Source organism: Betta splendens, chromosome 2 (assembly GCF_900634795.4).
Source record: "Betta splendens chromosome 2, fBetSpl5.4, whole genome shotgun sequence".
Lineage (NCBI taxonomy): Eukaryota > Metazoa > Chordata > Actinopteri > Anabantiformes > Osphronemidae > Betta > Betta splendens.
The window spans coordinates 1,899,222-1,919,911 of NC_040882.2; the positions used below are offsets into that span (position 1 = coordinate 1,899,222).

Sequence of the window (20,690 nt, forward strand, 5' to 3'; positions counted from 1 at the left end):
ATAGTGGGAGACTTTTACTTGAGTACTAAATAACAATCTATCTTTTCAGAGGCTCTGACAACATACATAATCTAGAATTTGCTAAGTGCTGGTCACACAAAAGGACCTAAACCAACAAGTAAGGACCCAGCAAGCCGAGAGTGGAAGTAATGAGATTCCACACCGGACTTAATAATAAGGACAAATATTACAACATAAACTTTCTGCCTTAGAACAATACAACAGGGAAACACTCTGAACAAAGCTTAATGTTAAATAGAACAAAACAAACAAAAACAAAATAAATGTAAACCGCATAGCATGGAAGGACAGTCTAAAAATATATATAAAAACACTTTGTGCTGCTAGAAAAACATATTATTCCTAATTGAGGAAATCAAAAACAACCCCAGGTTCATTTCAGCACTATAGCCAGGCTGACTAAGAGTCATAGCTGTGTTGAGCCTACTATCCCCTTAGATCTCAACAGCAATGACTTTATGAACTACTTTACTAATGAAATTATCACCATTACATTCAGCAGCAACTTCCTCCAAATGACAGAAAGCACTGTCTAGATCCATCAACTTTAAATTTACCAAATCCTCTGTTTTACCTAGACAGCTTCTTCCCCCATAACTCATATTGAGTTAACGTCAATAATCAACTCTTCCAAGTCGTCCACTTGTCTTTTAGATCCAATCCCAACCAGATTACTGAAGAAGTTCTACCTTTAATCAGCTCGCACATATTAAATCAAATCAACCAATCTTTACATTTAGGCTATGTACCACAGGCTTATAAGGTGGCTGTGTTTAAACCTCTATTGAAAAAAACAACCCTGGACCCTGGAGAACTAGCCAACTATAGGCCCATTTCAAATTTACCCTTTATTTCCAAGATTCTTAAAAAAATTGTGGCTAAACAATTATCTGACCACCTCAGTGGGAATAACCTGTACGATGATCCACTCTGTCCTCACTTACAGGTATCATTGGACTCAGAGCTGTGTTTGTGATGGGCAGCTGCGGATCCAACGATCCTGCCTGTGTCCAGTCCCTGGTCCAACCATCCTGCCTGTACTGTTTTGTTGCTTGTTGTTGTTGCTGTGCTTTTCTCTATGTCTATCCCCTCACCCCAATCGGTCGAGGCAGATGGCCGCCCACATTTAGCCTGGTTCTGCTGGAGGTTTCTTCCTCGTTAGTGAGGGATTTTTTCCTCTCCACTGTTGCTGTTAAATTAAATGCTTGCTGTATGTGGGATCTGTTGGATTTAGTTGTGTAAGGTCTTAAACCTTACTTTGTAAAGTGCCTTGAGATAACTTTGTTGGGATTTAGCTATATAAATAAAATTGAATTGAATTGAAATTGAACCTTTAAGGACAAACCAGCTGCCAGACAAGGGATTCTGTCTGTCGTTAGACCCTCCTGGGTATCTTGAGTCCCATCGTATTAGTGGCAAAGAAGATCCTGAGAGATCTGTATAAGAGAGAGATCGATTGGGGCGAAGAGGTGCCAGATGTCACCTCTGGCGACATGGTGACATCAGTGATCAGTGGAGAAGATGGCTGCGAGAGCTACACCTGCTGGTGGACTTTGGGATAGATAGATGTGTGAAACCAAGAGGTTTTGGGAGTACCACCTCAGCCCAGTTACAGTACATAATTTCTGTGATGCCAGCGAAGATGGGTATGGGACAGTTACTTACCCTGACAAGGTGCACAGCGAGTGCACCATTAAAGCTTGTTACTATCTCTAGAATGAAGCTTCTCGCTGCTGTTGCGAGTCAGCTTCCATGCCGCCAGAGGGCACTCTGGTTCACGTTGCATTAATGCCCTCTTGGCTGATTCTTTGTTTTATCATTTCCTTTGGTGTCATGTCCTGTTATTAGGTTGATTAGTGTCACCTGTTTTAGTGAGTATTTAAGTTTCTGGTTTACTAAGGTTGCTGTTAGAAGTCGTTTTTGTTTTGTGATCCCGTCCCTGGTCAAGGTTTGTCTAGTCTCAATGTTGTCCTTGTGTTTGTTGCATGTTTTAGTGAGAAGTGATTACTTAGGGCTCCTGCATGGATTGGGTGATTTTCACTTACTTATCACTTCTTGTCCCTGTGGCTTTTGTTTGTTTTGTTGTCGCATTACAGTTATACATAGCACGTCGCATAAATCTTACTGTTTGCAGGCGTCCCGTGCCTGGTTGAGCTGTCCTGTCTTTTGTTATTAGTTGGGGGTTGTAAGTCATCAAGTCACTTTTTATGTTTAGTTTATCGGGCCTCTAGCAATTGTGTATGTCTTTTTCCCTGTATTGCCATGTGTTTCAGTTAGTTATTATGTTTTGGTACATGTTTATGTATTGTCGTTTAATTAAATAACATAATAACAAACATAATAATGCATAGCTTGTGTGTGGGTCGTTGCGTTTGGGTTTTCCCTCCAGTCCAGTTTGTAGGCCATTGTAGCCTGTTTCCCGCTCATAGTGAGCGTGTTTTATAATACAGTTCCAGTCCAGTTTGACCCATTTGTAACTAAAGTTAGTTGTATGGACATACTGTGGAGGAAGCTACAGAGCTACAGATGACGGTGTCAGATTCTGTCTTTTGGACCAACAGTGTGACGATGCTAAGATACATTCGGAGTGAAACCTCAAGGTTTTCGTGGCTAGTATCTCGATACTCAAAGTGTCATCACCGGAGCAATGGAAGTATGTTAATACAGCGGACAATCCTGCAGATGTGGCGTCGAAAGGCGTCTCTGTGGAGGCATTCTTGGAGGGCCCTAAAGTAAAAGAGATCTCTGCAAACATCATACTGACTGTGGAGCATCCGACAGTGCGTCTGATCCGTTACTTTTCAGATCAGTGGTGGTTAAGGATCAGAGACTGTTTGTTTGCTGCTGTCAAGGAGCGGAAAAAGTTCCGTCTTTCTGTGCAGTCTGAAGAGGAGGAGATGATGATTGGCTTGTTCACATGGAAGCCTCACCGTAGGTGATTTGGATCGTGCCAAGCTGACTGTGATTATTTTTGGTCAAAGGGAGAAGTTTTCAAAGAAGCTGTCTGTTCTAGAGAAGAGTGAGCATGTCATGAGAGTCAGCCACCTCTGTAAACTAGATCCAAAGCTAGAAGATGGCGTTTTGAGAGTTGGGGGCCCCAACATTATTTATAAAGCCCTTTTAAAAACAAGCCTTGGCTGACCAAAGTGCTGTACAGAGATTGTCAAAAGAAAAACAAGCAATTAAGCCAATACTGAAAACAATGAATAATAAATGAAGATGACACTAAAAACAAAAGAATAAAAGGAAACAAACAGAGTGCTGAATTAAAAGACAGAGAGTAAAAAAAGGTATTCAAGTAAGTTTTAAAAATCGACAATGAAGGTGCCTGCCTAATGTGCAGTAGTAGGGCATTCCATAAATTGGGTGCTGCAACGGCAAAAGCTCTGTCCCCTCTAGACTTCCGCCTTGACTTCGGTACTGTCAGGAAGAGCTGGTCAGCTGACCTGAGAGACCCGGAAGGAGCATAGAGGATAAGTAGCTCAGCAAGATAAGTGGGGGTAAGACTGTGTAAAGCATAAAAGCATTTTAAAATGAACTCTAAAATGCACAGGCATCCAGTGGAGAGATGCCAGGATGGGAGTTATGTGCTCCCTTTTTCATGCCCCAACCATGAGACAAGCAGCTACATTTTGGACCAGTTGGAGACGTGCAAGGTAGGATTTATTTACACCAAAATATAGTGCATTACAGTAATCCAGCCGAGATGTAATAAAGGCATGGATTACTGTTCCAAAGTGCTGCTGTGTTGCGAAAGGCTTTAATTTAGCTGCCTAAGGTGGAAAAAGCCAGACTTTACAACTGCACTAATTTGACGATCCAATTTAAAATCACAGTCCATCTTAAAACCTAAGTTTGACACAGTCTGTTTCTCAAACTGTGGCAAAGGGCCAAGGTCAACCAGGGAGGGTTTACCGTGGCCATTTGGACCAATCAACATAACCAATGTTGACTCTGTGCAATGCAAGGTTTTAAAACCAGATTGAAAAACCTCTAGAAGATTTTGCTCAAGTAAAAAAAATTTCAACTGCACATAAACAATTTTCTCTAGGATTTTAGAGATAAAAGGCAACTTGGAGATGGGCCTAAAATTAGCCAACTCAGTATGGTCATACCTGGTTTCTTAAGCAGGGGTTGTATCACTGCATGTTTGAAATTTGCCAGGACAACGCCTGAAATCAGGCTGCCATTTATAATGGACAACACCAACTGCCCTATACTGAGGAAAACCTCTAAGAAAATGAGGAGGGAGAGTATCTTGAGGGGAGCCCAATGGCTTGATGTGGCTCATCACTTCCTCCAAAAGTGAATGTTACCGGCTCAAGCATATTAAATATAGCCAAACGAGGAGCACAATCAGATTGATCAACAGCAGGAGCTGAAATGGAGGCCCTTGTGGCAACAACCTTCTAAGTAAAAAAGTGCAGCAAATTATTGCACATTTCAGCAGAGAATTCCAGGCAGCACAATCTTGTTGAGGGATTTTAAACAAAGTCAATTGTCTTAACACTCATGGATTTTGGCTATTTGATGCAATATTGTTTGAAAGATATTCTTTTTTAGCTTCTTTAACAGTATTTTGATACTGACGCCAACAACCCTTTAGAATTTGAAAAGAGACCTGCAGACTATCCTTTTTCCACCTGCGCTCAGCTTGTCGACACTTTTGCTGAGCTTCGCAAGTCCTGCTACTGAGCCATGGCTCAGATTTATTTTGGGTAACACAGTTTTTAGTGGGGCCACAGTGTCCAGTAGGAGGAGTTAAACCAGGAGCTGACTTCCTCTGTTGTAACATCAACAGTTGTGCCAGAAGGAGGACCTAGCTGGTTAAAGGCAGCAGAAAACTGACCAGCAGTGAAAAAATTAAATCCAGCACAGGCGAGTAGGAGCAGGCAATTTAACTGCTGCACAGGAAAAGTCAGCATCAAAAAAAATGGACAGGTGATCAGAAAACACATTAATACAGGTCTTTAAGTTTGACAAAGACCATAAGAGAAAACAAGATCTAATGTATGTCCCTGATTGTGTGTGGGACCAGCCACACATTGTACCAGATTAAGAGTCAATAATGGCTAAAAAGTCTCTCACCAGCAGTTTGTCAAGGCAACACACATGTATATTAAAATCACAAACAACGAGGAGACAGTCATACTGTAGTTTGGCATAATTTCAGCCAAGAATTCTGAAAAATAATTTAGAGAAGAGAAGGGGCGAAAAGGCCAGAGAATCTCATCACTGCCTGCAACAGGTGTCAGGCAAGCTCCGGTGGGCTCCAGGAAACACCAGGGTATAACGAAGGGACGGTGCAATCCGTGCCCTGCTCGGGAGAAACAAGGGGAGCGAGCCAGGCAAGTCTTCAGCTTCACCAGCTGACCGCTGCATTTACCGCGGCGACGTTTTTGCCGAAAGAGAAGAGCCGAGGCCCTAAAAGGTGAGCCGCAATTCCGAACAGGAGCGATGGCAGAGTTTTTTTGTCCACAAAGATCCTATATACGAACATCCTTAACATTTTGTCGAAGATCCAGAAGGAACTGGCGTTTATAAACCAGCAGAGAGTCGGTCTGTAGAGTTCCAAGAGCCAGAAAATAAATAAATACCAACAGTAATACGGACAGGAGACGAGCAGCCACAAACACCGGCGCCATCTTACCCTTACTTTCAGCTGTATTAACGTGTTGGGGCGCTTCATTGTTGGAGAAGGGGTCAAGTTTGCGGTTGCGTTCAGACAATGGGACATTGGGCTATTGGGTTACTGCTTTACATTTGATGCATATTTTAAGTCTTCGCCCAACCTGTTCCATATTTTGACTGATATACAAAAGCTTTTGACAGTTGTACGTATACATTTTACATTTTTGGTCACCAAAAGAAAGAACTGGTCCCATCCAGGGTGGGAAGGCCCCTACACTGCCCTCCTGACAAGGGAACGTCATGATGGACAGCACCAAAACCAGACCAGAAGATGGTCGATGACACAGGTTATGGACTTGATCTGGGAAGACCTGGAAGCTGAGCACTTACACCCATTTGAGACCAACGTGTGATATTGTTATGTCAAAGTTTAACTGTTACTGTACAGTATGTATGTTCATGCAACATTCTTCCTCCCACCTAATGCTTTATGCAACCCCCATACACCATGATAGGGGTGCTTGTTTTTATCTTATGTCTGTGCAAGGCCAAAACCAAGAATAGTACACTGTAAAATATTACAAGAGTTTTACAGTATTTAACAGTGAAATTTCACAATAAATTACAAGATTGTCACTTCACAGTATTTAATTGTGAAATTAGCAGTAAAATACAGTAGTAAGAATTTTACTGTGAAATTACAACAGACGTGGATCTTTACAGGTTTTAATTGTGATATTGGCAGTATAATACAGTATTATAAATTTTACTGTGAAATTACAGCAGGTGTATCTTTTCGCGGTATTGGTCATCAACATTTTTATATTCGCGGTGTTCTCTTCGCTTGTCTGCAGTGTCAGAACGGTAAGTAGTACAATATAATTTTCTTCAAGAAGACTTTAGATTTGAATATGTAATAGTTACTGGATATGGCCTAAAGAGTAGTCAGAGCCTAAACTTATAACGTGAGTACAAAGTAATGTCAAGGTTAGTTTAGCTTCGCGTTACTGACGGTAACTTTAGGCTTGAAGACGCTTAATTCAAATGGACTCATAAGAACCGTAAACGTTTGAGGGTTCAAAATTGTTGCTAACTACATTTTTGACGTATTAACTTAAAGTTTAGCTAACCTGAGTTGGAACGTTTTAGCGTTTCTCGTTATCTAGTCGCTAGTTTTTAAAATACATGACAATTCTGAAGTTCTTCCAAGCAACCAAACCAAGCCATCCAGGGGTAAAAGGTGTCCTGACTACCTTTGAGCCAGAGGCTTCAGACAAGGCTGCATGCATTCTTTTGCTTGTGATGGGATACTTCAAAGAGCCTAAGGATGCCATGGTGATTGTTGCTGATGTAAGTACTGTATATTCATGCTCACAGACCAAGAATTTTGTGTGTGTGTGTGTGTGTGTGTACTACTATGTGTACTTCCTAATCTAAGTAGAATGTGCAAGGAAAACACTGCAACAGGCAATACTGGAAATACAGTGTATAATAGTTGAGTCTTCTTTTGCAGACGTGTGCCACAACTACAGATGTTGAATGGACAGTGAGGTTACCAACAACGCCAAGCTTGGTTGTCCAAGGTGATGTTTGATGATCTAATTTTTATCATATACTGCATGTAGATTGCATACATGCAACATCATGCAGCAGAGCTGACGTTCAGTGGAGCCTCTCTGTCTGCTTTATCAGGCAGAGGTGAGTTGGTGAGAGAAAAGGAGACACTGAAAGTCAGCTCAGCTGCAGAACTGGTTCTGTTTCCATAAACACAGCTACAGGTTACTGATTCCGGAGGTAACAAGCGTCTAACCATACAGTAGCAGCATTGAGTCTTTGTCAACAGCTCTGCTTGCACCAGTTCTACAGTAGCTACAGATCTGAACACTAACATTTACCAGTGTCCTGATCTGTTCTGTGTGTAAATTCAATTTACACCTCACACGTTGGTTCTGTTTGTGCATCAGCAAAGTAAACAGAGCATTACATAATACAGTTAAGAACATGCTCAAACTATTCAACATGTTGCACATTTTTGTTTATCACAGTAGCTGGAAACTCAGTTACCACAGCGCACTTGTTCAGAACCATAGAACCATATGATATCAGGAACTACCACTGCTTGTCCAGATGCCTCCTGTTAGACTTGTGTTCTCATATGTGTTATTATAATATCTGTTTATCTATTATTTTATGTAGACATTTTTGTTGCACTATATTATTGAGACTAGTGTCACTTTATTTTATAGTAATGTGATAAAATGACGTCACTTCCCGTTTTCTTCCTGTTAAGATGTTAAAAGCGCGAATAAATGTTGTGCCGCGCACTTGTTAAATAAAAGACAACAAAGCAAGATCCTACGTGTGCATTATTGAACAAAGATAACAGACGGAGGAGACAATGTTACGAGCTCAACACCTACTTATCAAATGTGGTTGTACCATTCAGATAAGTGTTTCCATCCAATTCCTAAGAAATGCTTTAAAGGGAGGACACAGGGATAGACTTCAATATACTGCTATAAAGGTGGCGGTAATGAACCTTAAGAGGCCAGTGACGTATAACACAGTGACGTATAACACCACATAAAAGGAAGAAGGAGAAGAAGGAAAAGGCGGAAGGAGGGACAACGTTAGATCGAAGTCTTTGTTCCGTCATCTTGAAGGCCACATTTAGAGCAGAGAGCTGCTGGATTCTAGCGACCAGGACCCCCATGGATCAGTACAAATTTGAAATAAAAGAGGAGGACTTGGACATTTATCAAGAACAGTACAAGAACGATACGGAACAGCAGGAACCAAGGTTAACCGAGCAGGAACGGTCCATTAGCAGAATAAAAGAGGAGCAGCAGGACCTTGGTTTAATCGAGCAGGAACGGTCCATTAGCAAATTAAAAGAGGAGAAAAACGACCTGGGTTTAACTGACCAGCACCGGTCCACTGGCCGAATAAAAGAGGAGCAGGACCACTCCACTAGCGGAGCTGAGGAGGAGCAGCAGGACCTCGATCGCGCTGGTCCCACAGATCAACAGGTCGGTGCTGATTCACCGCTAAAATCCTCTCCTAGCGACACTAATGCAAATATGTTCTATTTCAGAACAGAGGAAAGCCAGGCTGTAGATGTGTAGAAACATAAAAATGCTACTCTGCAGAGTAAAGGAACCTTTGGAAGGTGGAAACTGATGATGTGTTTGTTAGACTGAGACGAATTGTAGCAACCACAGGTTTAGGAGCCAGCTAATAAAACTTGGTATAGATCAGGAGTGTCTAACCTCTAGAGCTACTGTCCTGCTGGTTTTCCAAGTCTCGCTGCCCCTGCTAATACTGATTACCTTCACCAGTTGTGTTTATCCAATTGGCAAACCAGCAGGACCGTAGATCTGAGGGACCAGTGTTGAGCACCAGATCCCACATACAGCAAGCCTTTAATTTGACAGCAACATTGGAAAGGAAAAACTCCCTCTCTAACAAGGAAGAAACCTTCAGTATAACCAGGCTGGATGTGAACGGCCATCTGCCTCGACCGGTTGGGGTGAGGGGACAGAGAGAGAAAAGCACAGCAACAACAATAAGCAACAACAGAGCACAGGCAGGATGGTTGGATCCACAGCTGCCCGTCACAGACACAGCTCTGAGTCCAATGATACCTGTAGGTGAGGACAGAATGGAGGAGAGAGAGAAAGCGGGGGAAGGTTATGCCCGTTTTGACTTGGCCAAATTGTCAGCAGTGTGACTTTGCAGAAAGTATTTCATTCCCAGCACCGATGTACACAACTGCAAATTCTCATTTTTGTAGTAAGGTAAGAGCCAAGGTAAGAGCCAATTAAGCCTTCATGTTCACACATATCCACATGTCAACTGTTATACTCACTGCCACAGCTTCCTGTACATCCATTTTCACTTTTCCCGTTCCTCCTCGTACTTATTGGCCACCATTTGTTTGATGGTCTGAAACCCAGAGCAATGAATTTAAATTAAGGGTTCAAACTACTACTTTAGATAATTCCTACACAAACCTAAAAAATATTATTAGTAAACTTAGAGTCACTTTGAAGTGAATTTAAATTTTAAACGATCAAGTGGAAACTCTGAGAGGAACAGGATGAAACAACATACAGTAACCATATCAGTCACGTGACATTCTCAAAGCGATTTACGCACTGACACAGCGTTTTCCTCTACGAGCGATAGACTGTGTTGTGGGACCCATCACTAGGTGGAGGTTTCACAGAACGCCTGTTAGCTCAGTTGATAGAGTGTTGATCTTTAAAAGAGTAGCTCTGAGGTTAAATCCCCCACCTCATCACCAAGTTTAATTTATATTGTCTTTTATTTGGTACACATATGTAAATACTGTAATTTGACTTAATAGACCATGCAATTTGGATAGATGCGATGCTGGCACATTATACACGTCAGATGTCGCTCACAGTGGTCCAAGGGATCACTCGGTGTTTGTGCGTGTGCTCAGACACATAAAATTTGAGGGAACATTGGGACTATGCTACTGTTTGTTATTGTAGCTACTGTATTTGTGCCATGAGAGATTTTATTTTCTCCCTTTCTATATCTGTCACTTTAGAAGCAAACAGGAATACGAGCTTCAAGACTGTATCAGGAATTTGGCAAAGCCTTTACCAGACCATTGGAGCTAAAGAATCATCAGAAGAGTCATTCTGGAGAGAAACCATACAGCTGTGACAAGTGTGACAAAACCTTTACTGCAAGAAGCAGCCTAAAGACCCATCAGCAAATTCATACAGGAGAAAGACCACACACCTGCACCCAATGTGGTGCAGCTTTCCACTGTTTAAGTGCTTTGAGAAGGCACTATCATATCCACACTGGAGAGAAACCTCATTTATGTGACCAATGTGGAAAAGCATTCTCTCGGCTCAGTCTCTTACTGCGGCACCAGCTTGTTCACACTGGAGAGAAACCTCACTCTTGTGAAGAGTGTGGAAAAGCATTCTCTCGGCCCAGTCACTTACTGCGGCACCAGCTTGTTCACACTGGAGAGAAACCCCACTCATGTGAACAGTGTGGTAAAGTATTCTCTCGGATCAGTCACTTACTGAATCACCAACGCGTTCACACTGGAGAGAAACCTCACTCATGTGAACAGTGTGGTAAATCATTCTCTCAGCCCAGTAGTTTAGTGACACATCAACTTGTTCACACTGGAGACAAACCTCACTCATGTGAACAGTGTGGAAAAACATTTTCTGACAGCGGTAGTTTACTAAAACATCATCGCATTCACACTGGAGTAAAACCCTACTGGTGTGAACAGTGTGGTAAAACATTTTCTAGGCCTTGCAGTTTAGTGACCCATTATCGTATTCACACTGGAGAGAAACCTTACTCATGTGAACAGTGTGGAAAAGCATTTTCTAAAAGCAGTAATTTACTAAAACATCTTCATCTTCACACTGGAGAGAAACCACATTCATGTGACCAATGTGGAAAAGCATACTCTCGGCTCAGTCACTTACTAAGACACCAGCTTGTTCACACTGGAGAGAAGCCTTACTCATGTGAACAGTGTGGAAAAACGTTTTCTGACAGCAGTAGTTCACTGAGACACAAACATGTTCACACTGGAGAGAAGCCTTACTCATGTGAACAGTGTGGAAAAGCATTTTATAGAAATAGTATTTTACAGAAGCACCTTTATATTCACAATGGAGAGAAACCTCATTCATGTGACCAATGTGGAAAAGCATACTCTCGACGTGGTCACCTACTGAGACACCAGCTAGTTCACACTGGAGAGAAGCCTTACTCGTGAAGTGTGGAAAAACGTTTTCTGACAGCAGTAGTTCACGGAGACACAAGGATTCTAATTTATATTAATCGAAGACCATGGATATATTCTCTTGTTTATCTATCTTAAATCTAACAGGATTGCCCCTCTTCATTATCTTCTCAAAAGCTGAACTGTCATATACAGTTACATACATACATACTTGGCAAACACTCTTTCTCAGACTCCCCAGCCAGCACCAGGAGATAACAGTTGTAAACCTGGAATGTGGAATAATGCAAAGAAAGGTCTTTTCTTTGGACCTGAAAGTTCTGAATTGGACACACCGGAAACTTCAGGTGTCATAAGACTGACGTGGTTGTATTCTTTGGACAATGTGCTTTACTTGATGTGAATTTGATTTTGTAAGATGTTTAGTAACTGACCATGCTAATGTTAGCTTTTGTCATGTTACCACGGGGCTTGTTTGTTTTACCTGTTTGAGTGTGTGTGTTAGCTTGGCGCAGGTGCTGGAAATACACTCACTATTGGTAAATTTCCATGAGTGATACCATTATTATATGATATATATTTTGGACAAATGGATTATATTATACAGTATTGTGGTTCTTGTATTGAGACGTTTGATACTTGTAAATATGAGCTCTATTGATTATTACTGAAATTGTTGTAAACGAAAATGTTGAAATTGTGTTGTATACCATATAACAATGTAATTCGGACCTTACCTCACTCGTCTTCTGTTGGTGCGGTAGGAGGTGTGACGGCCAACGTTCTACACACACCTCACATCTAACTGAGGCTTGATCAGTCTATTATGGACATAAGTTACTGATGGGTTTCCTCATCGGATTGAACTTGAGTTGCAATTCATATTGTAAATAGAAATAAACGCTCACTTTGCACTCTATGATATTCTCTTGGTGTGTTTGCCGTACCCCTCAATCCTCCCAGAGGTCCCTAGGTCTTCTGATTCGGCCCAGTAATTGGCTAGCACAGCATTTGCTTCTCTCACATGCTACATATTGCTTTGTGTTTACAGCTAACTCAGACTACAATTTGTTTAATTGGTAATATCCAGATTGAGCCTTAATTTTTTCGTTATTGTTAGTTGTATGTGTGTTAATAGATGACGAAAAAAGATCATGCTATTCAATCGTTGCAGCTTCTGTAGAACCACATCTAAAATCCAAATATGTATTTGATTGTTTATGCATTCTTAATCTGCATCAACAGAATGGTTATAGTATGTTTATGGAGTTATAGTGTGATAGAACTTTGAGCATGATGGAAAGAGAAAAATCACTAATAGAACAATTTCATTAATTAAGTCAGAGTAAGTTTCCCCCCAGTCTCGCTACAGGCTGTACTCACCTGCCGCCTCTTAAGATTCAGCAATGCCCACCTAGTATTTTAGTCAGTGCAAGCTTTGTTTAGGTGGATTTCCTCTATCTTAAGTTTTATTCCTTTTATTTATTGCGATGCATCAGTCTTTTTATCATTTTTTAAACTTACTTTGAAAGTAGATCTACAAACAAAGTCATCTCAATCGAATCCAACAACTTTTATCCAACAATAGTAAATTCTGTTAACAGTTTTTAACTGGAATATTCCAATTCCACTACGTGGAATTCCAAGCGTTTTTCTTTCTTGCTCTCACGTGAGCCAGGCCTGCCTCACTAAACCATAAACATTTTATAGTGGGACGACGAATCTGATACAGAAGCCCCACGGTGACTGGATCTGGTGGAACTTTCCACAGCACGGTACCGAAGGATGCTAAAAGCTTCCTACTGCTTCGGACAGGTTAGGTCAATATCTCACTGAGAACGCTGGTGTTTCCTCAAATCGCTGAAAAGTGAGTCTTTCAAATTCCTTAGTGACCTTTAGTTTGCTTATGGGTTAGTAGGTAGTGCTTTTTCCTCTCGCCCAAAATCATCATCCACTTAGATATTACCAGTCATATATTCTTTTATTCATATGTTCACTTGAAGCTGGTTACTGTGTTTTTAACATGTCCATTCATTGACATTCATTCTTCTGTTTATGTGGTAATTTTATGTTTATTGTGCACTCATTATTTCACCTGCATATATTCATATAATTTTATTTATATTCTGTTGTAGTAAATTAATAAAACGTTCTGACACAGGATCTGGGTCTGTGTCTATCAGTATTCAGTTTCTTGAAATTGTGTCAAGAAATCATGACAGACTGATTTGGTTTTATCAAGGTAAATTTCTGTTGCTTAATTAAATTGGTGGTTGTGGATTAATTTGTTTAATTAATGTCAGCTTAACCTGGTGCCCCAAATTTTAGAATGTTATTGTCCTTTCATTAATATTAAAGTATTAATTTAAATTTGTTACAATTGTGTTTTATTGATAAATTACAATCATTTTTTATGTATTTAAATTGTGAAAATACCTCTGGGGAGATAAAATCAGGAAGTACCCAAGTTTTTTGAAAAAGCTGCAGCTTCAAATGAGAGCTTGGATCATCATCATCTGAACTACTTGTTTGGTAATATTGAAAAACAGTATGCATGGCTTATGTGAGGAAGATGTGTTGATTGGGAATGTGAGATGGCGGGGCTACAGAGGTCAACTGATGCCCGCGTCAAGTCCCCGCCAACTACGCTAGCGGACAATAGTCCGCAAGTAAAACCAATTACAAGCGTGTTTGTCAAAATCCGGTGGGCTCAGGTGGTAAAAAGAAGCACTAAAGGTTACAAATTAAAATTTATTACGTTAGTTATTACGTCGATTAAAAACCACGTGGTATACCAAGGATATTCAGTTAAACAATCACTTCAAATATAACTGTCCGGTGCACCAATTTTCCCTTCCTTGTCGCCGATCAACTCTGGAGGCCACCGGACTTCGGTAAAAAAAGAGGAAACCATCATGGCAGTAACTGCTCGTCACAGCTCCTTCACTCCACCGTCATCAACACCAACTCAGCTAGCAGTACTCAGAATTGCGGGCTAGAGAACATTCCCTGCCCTGTTGAAATGGTTTCAGCCATTGTAATCTGGTTCTTGTGCCGTTGTACTTGGCCACCTTCAATATGGAACTACTTAGTGTTCAATATTAAATTAATTTATAGGACATTATGAAATAAATACTTTATATAAATAAATGAGAGACAATTATGTAAACTGACCATGAAATTTCAAAATAATCACAAACATTTTCCAAAATAAGCATATTATTAAATAATAATAATTTGCAGGAGGGAAGACAGTTTCCGACTTGTTTAGAGAAGTTAATCAGAGAGAGGGTGACCCTCTGTGTTTTGTCTTTGGAGCCTGGATTAAGTTTAACAAGCATCACTTCAAAAGTATTCTTAAACACTTTCAATTCTGTTTCGTTCATTCTAGATATACAGTATTTCCTGTTTTTTGTGTCTGTGAGCATTTCTTTATGACATCAAACTATTTAATGGCGAAGACAGGATGAGAATTGAAATGTCAAATTGCAGCAATAAGGACACAGGTTACACAGAAAAGACGCATCGTAAACAATCTGTCGGTGACCCGTTGTGGTGGAAATTTCCCATAAAGAGAAAGATGACAAGACAAGATGCTTTCGGTTATTCGGTTTTACAGCCTTGGGTCTGGTGGGGAGTCAGATAGGATGGAGCCAGAGACCAGGTGTACAGTAAAAGACAAACGTGGATTGTTTCAGATACTTTATCGTCTTGCACAGCACAGGCAACACTGAAGAGATGTGTCTACAGTTGAGTACTGTCTCCATGCTGAGTTAAAAATTGTTTTTATATTTTATTTCATAAGTATTTCATACATACAGGTATCTCCTTTTTACTTTCAGACAGAAGGTAGAGAAACCTTCTGCTAAAAAGCAAATACGGATATCTGATTTGAAGTTGAGTTGTAGCTACCTACTGAGCTACAAGGCCAGCAGCCACAACAACTGCTGTCACGCCATCCCATCTTTTCTTTTAAAACCCTGGTTTCCAGGGTTTATTAACCCTAAATTATTTTTTTGGTTTTGGTTCATATACTGTAGTGGTACAGCTTATCTGGAAGAACATTACAACCACAGTCCTATCAGCCACATATAATGTGCATCAGGCAATAAACAGTTCTCTAGTGTTACAGAATAGTAATGACTTCTTGTCTGTCTATCTTGTCCTGAAGCTACAGACATTTATTTGACTCCAGTATTCAGGTTGAATAATTCAGTTTTTGAATCACACATTACCATAAAGTCTGTGTTGTCTTCACAGAGATACATACATAAAACATCATACTTAAGGAATTAACACAAGTCTCTCTGGCAGTGATTGAGAAATACAAGCTTTGAGAATCATTGAACTTCTGACTTCTGTGACAAATTGGGTTCTGGAGAAAGGTAAAATTTTATATATTTTATATACAGTGTATATTATATATTTTAATGTAATCCAACGGTTCACTATCTAAACTCAAGCATACCGATACTGTATGTATAAAGGCTTCAATTGAAACATAATAATCTGAACAATGACTAAACAGATCAGTAATAGAATCAGATACACAGCATCATGTAAATCTGTCTTGAAAAACTTCAGTTTTACTGAACATTTTTTTGTAGCCTCAACATTTATTACTTGAGGAAGTACTTATCTGAGGAAGTACATACAGTTTAAATAAGGAATTACATACAATAGCTAACTTCCCCTGTCTTTGTGTGTGTTAATATGTCCCCATGTAGAGATGAAGAACTTAGATGAGGAAGTACTTACACTAAATAACTTCCACTGTGTTTTAGTTTCTACATACATCTTTTGTTCCTGCTTATCTTGGATATTGTAAAAAGTGCTTTATGATTAAAATGAATATGAGTATTTATTGTAAAAAAAAAGAAATATGTTGGAAATATGAACATACAGTCATGGCCAAATAAATAAATAGCTCACCTGTTTATTTAATCTCATTTGGGGCAAGTAACAGGTGTGGGCAATATAAAAATCACATGTGAAAGCAGTTAAAAAGGATAGAAGTTCACTTAGTCTTTGCATTGTGTGTCTGTGTGTGCCACACAAAGCAGCTGTCTAAGGACTTCAATCTCAAGGTTACAATTCCATTTCCAGAGATTTAGAGTTGCCTTTGTCCACAGTGCACAACATCATCAAGAAGTTTACAACCCATGGCACTGTAGGTAATCTCCCTGGGCGTGGATGGAAAAGAAAAATTTATGTAAGGTTGCAACGCAAGATAGTCCGCATGGTGGCTAAGCAGCCCCAAACAAATTCCAAAGAAATTCAAGCTGCCCTGCAGGCTCAGGGTGCATCAGTGTCAGCGCAAGCTAACGGTCGAAATTTAAATGAAAACAAAGACTATGGCAGGAGACCCAGGACGACCCCCCTCTTGACACAGTGACATAAAAACTCAAGACTACAGTTGGCCAAAATGTACTGTATTTAAGTAAGCGACAATCCTTCTAGGAAACTTCTTGTAGACACATGACACCAAGATAGAGCTTTTTGGCACATCATTCTACTGTTTACCGATAACGGAACGAATGCTACAAAGAAAAGAACACAATACCTACAGGCAAATATGGTGGAGGTTCAAAGATGTTTTTGGTTTGTTTTGCTGCTTCTGGCACTGAGGTGCGCAAGGTATCATGAAATTGGGATTTTTGGGTCGTAATGTACAGTAGGGTCCAGTGTCAGAAAGCTGGGTTTGCGTCCGAGACCTTGGGTCTTCCAGCAGGACAATGACCCCAAACATACTTCAAAAAGCAACCAGAAATGGATGGAACAAATATTAAGTGAAAAGGTTCCAATAAGGTGCTTTTTGTCCTCCTTTTTTTGTTTTGTTCTAATGTACACAAAAAGATTAACATGTGTTAGCAAAACATGTCTTAATGCAATTCTTTTTTTTTTGAGAAAAACTTGATTTTCTGGAAATTTTCCTGGGGTGCAAACAATCTTGGCCATGACTGTATGTCCTTGAAATATTTTTGATGTTTATAAAATGAGGAACACAGACATGATGCACACGAAACCTGATGTAAGGTGACTTCCTCATGACTTTCTCCTGTGGTTGTTCTACAACCATCCCCACCCAGTGTCACGCCCCGTAGCTGCAACTGTATAACAAGCAGACGTGTGTCCGTCGTCCATCAGTCACAGGACACAGACTCTGCTTCTTTCACCTGTGTAAGTATCTGTACTGTGATTTTTATACATGTCATATATTTTATGGAGGCTTTGCTGTAGCTCCAACACTCCAACATGTGTTCTTATACTTGCTCTGAAGCAACAGGTACTGTAAGAGCTTTTACTTTTATTTTTATTTGTTTATGGTTACTATAATAATCACTGTAATGCAACATTTTTCAGATTTGTCATTTTGTCCACATAGCAACAACGTGTGCGGACTGATTGTAACTGCAGGTAAGGAAACACTGATCAAACCCCCCAAAACTGAAGCAGGTTTTCTGTTTACAATCACTGATACATGTACAGTACATGCAACCAAATGCAAACAAGGAGAGAGCAAATGACAAACATGTTTATGTTCAGGGTGAACTGATTCTAAAACGCAATGTGTCACATTCTCCCTCTCACTGTGTTTCACTGTGTTTGGTTCCAGGAAGAGAAAAGATGCAGTGGACTCTGTTTCTAGTAGTTCTGATGGGTAAGTTGATGATCTGGTCACATCAAGAGCAGAGATACTGATGCTGCTTAGAAAACACAAAAAAATAAAGAAAAATAACTGCTGTTAAAATAATATGTACCTATATTGACGTGAGAAATTAAACTTATTTCTACAGGAAAGGGAATTTAATGCTGCGATAACTGAATTATTGAAGAGTCCACATTTATCATCAGCACAAAGTAAAACGTAGCGTAGCATAGTGAGTGAAATGGACAGGAGCAGGTTAAATTATATTAGGTTTTAGGTGGGGCTGGTTTTAATTTGCTTTAGTGTTTCCTCTGTTCTCAGGTCAGTGCTTGTTTTCTACATGTCTCCTGTATCAGTACCACTTCATTAAAGAGCAAAAGACCTGGGATGAAGCTCAGAAGTACTGTAGAGAGACATATACAGACCTGGCCACAGTATCTGACATGACAGACATGAAGCGACTCTGTAGCTCGACAGGGAATCAGGATGAAGCCTGGATTGGCCTGCATAGCTACCCAGGCAAAAACAACAGGATGTGGTACTGGTCTGTGCCAGGACTGAAGTTTGTTGACAGTCAGACACGATGGGGGAGTGGAGAACCCAATGATTTCATGGGGATTCTTGAGAACTGTGTTGTGTTGTACCCTCAGTTGTGGAATGATTCTCCTTGTTCTACAAAATATACATCTGTCTGCTACAATGGTAAGAAAAAAACAATATACTGTATGAAAGTAAAACTAATAGGAAAAATATACTAGTAACCTTTAATCACATCTTTATGTTTTGTTTGTTTCTATATTTCTGGTAACTTGATAATATCTAGAAACCAAACCATCCGGCAACACATTTCATTATGTTGAAACACCAATGACCTGGCCTCAGGCTCAGAGTTACTGCAGACAGCATTACACAGACCTGGTCAGTGGGCTGGATCAGGTGGATAATCCAAGTGTGAAGTCTAGAAGCTATAGCTGGATCGGTCTGTTCAGAGACAGCTGGAGATGGTCAGATGGGAGCTACTCCTCATTCAGAAACTGGCAAAGTGATGGAGATCTGGTTGATGGACAAAGTAACAAGACATGTGCTACTGTGTCAAACACAGCAGGGACATGGAGCTCTGACTACTGTAATAAACAAAAACCCTTCTACTGCTATGGAGGTGAGTTTCATAAGCACCAGGAGACTCATTGAAAGTAACAGTGAATTTTATTTAAATATTTATTTTTATCTATAACAATAGTTGTTATCAGATCAGACTGATTTGTCTGGAGAACACTCAAGTGTTAGTTTTCATGTACATAAGCAAAATGAGTTATGGCGAAAGTGACGAATAAGCTACTTTTTCTTAACTTTAACATACGCTGTTCTTTAGAATCAATTTATTTGTCAAAAGCAGAAGCTTCAGGAACATTTTTACAACAACAGTTCTATATTAGAATTAGAAAGACAAAGTCACTTGAGGTGAAAAATAAAATGTGAGGTCATGTTTTATCAGTGTTTACCTGTAGACATGATTTATGATTCTATTGAAACAGCTCCAAGGACAGATGTGAGAGTGACGCTGACTGCTGCTCCCTCTGTGACCAAGACAGACCCTGCTGTGCCTGAGACCATGTTGAGAGAGGTCAACATGTTATTATTTATATTATCAGCATCAGCTTCTCGATGTGTTTATTAGAGGAATCTTCACCCAACACATAAACATTTATGTTTCCTGGATGTTCCCATATCAAACTGTGGCGTTCTGTACTGTGGACAGTCCTTAGTTCATCTTTCTGCTACAGGAACCTTTTATCAGCACTGACCTGAAATTAGAAACAATCTCTAATCACACTGTACTGTCTTTGTTCTTTTCCACAGATGGAAGCAGTGTTTAGAGATAAAGGTATATCTGTGAGGCTGAGCTGGAGAAAGCTCTCTGACAAACTACACACTATCAGAGAGGAACCTGAACAGAGCACCTGTTCTTTCATCCAGATTTGTCAGTATTCAAACTGAAACGTCTGATTTTTGTTCCTTTGCTCATGCTGCCCATAAGAGATGGATCTAGATGCTACATACAGTATACCTTTAAACTGAAAATGTTTAGAACCAGAGTGATCCTTCCTGTCACAATTCTGCTTGTCTAATGTTTAATTTGTCGTATTTGTTCAATACCATTATTATACAATCAGTTTGAACTTCCTCTGCTTTTGAGTCTTAATTTACACATTTTGGTTTAGGTGTGGTGATGGTAATAAAAACATCTTGCAAAAAATGCAAGATGCTTAATATTATATTGCTATGGCTTTTGGCTATATTGTAGGGGGCTGCTGTTAAGAATTATTGGTAAAGAGCCTCAGATGTGAATAGTTATGTGTACTGTATGTGTGAGGTTAGATATCATGGTTTCTGTGTGTAGGTGTTTAGAGTTGTGTTCTGTGTCATTTTGAGTTAGTGTTATTGGTGGCTCTGAGTGTTATTGGTATTAGAGTTATTGGTATTGTATGTGTGACACCTTAAGCTTGTGTGTCAGGTGGGTACCAACACTCGTGTCACGCTGTGTTCCAGTTGTTCCAAAAATAAATAAAACATCTTTCTATGGTTTGCCCTAGAGAGACACAAAAGACAAGAGCTGTGTATCAGTCAGTGTTT

General features: G+C 40.0%; 2 protein-coding genes across 2 annotated transcripts; both read left to right on the forward strand.

Annotated features, from left to right (window-relative positions):
* Nucleotides 1-6,448: 6,448 nt before the first annotated feature.
* On the forward strand, nucleotides 6,449-12,324 carry LOC114845827 (zinc finger protein OZF-like). Its single transcript, XM_029134339.3, has 3 exons — nucleotides 6,449-7,002; nucleotides 7,166-8,681; nucleotides 10,232-12,324. Exons 2-3 carry the CDS (start codon nucleotides 8,364-8,366, stop codon nucleotides 11,438-11,440), a joined length of 1,527 nt encoding a protein of 508 aa, XP_028990172.1. The 5' UTR covers nucleotides 6,449-7,002; nucleotides 7,166-8,363; the 3' UTR covers nucleotides 11,441-12,324.
* A 5,290-nt stretch (nucleotides 12,325-17,614) lies between these two features.
* Nucleotides 17,615-20,667, forward strand: LOC114845992 (macrophage mannose receptor 1-like). The gene is made up of 6 exons (XM_029134658.3): nucleotides 17,615-17,824; nucleotides 18,024-18,068; nucleotides 18,378-18,758; nucleotides 18,880-19,215; nucleotides 19,592-19,680; nucleotides 19,917-20,667. Exons 1-6 carry the CDS (start codon nucleotides 17,731-17,733, stop codon nucleotides 20,052-20,054), a joined length of 1,083 nt encoding a protein of 360 aa, XP_028990491.1. The 5' UTR covers nucleotides 17,615-17,730; the 3' UTR covers nucleotides 20,055-20,667.
* The last annotated feature ends 23 nt before the right edge of the window (nucleotides 20,668-20,690 follow it).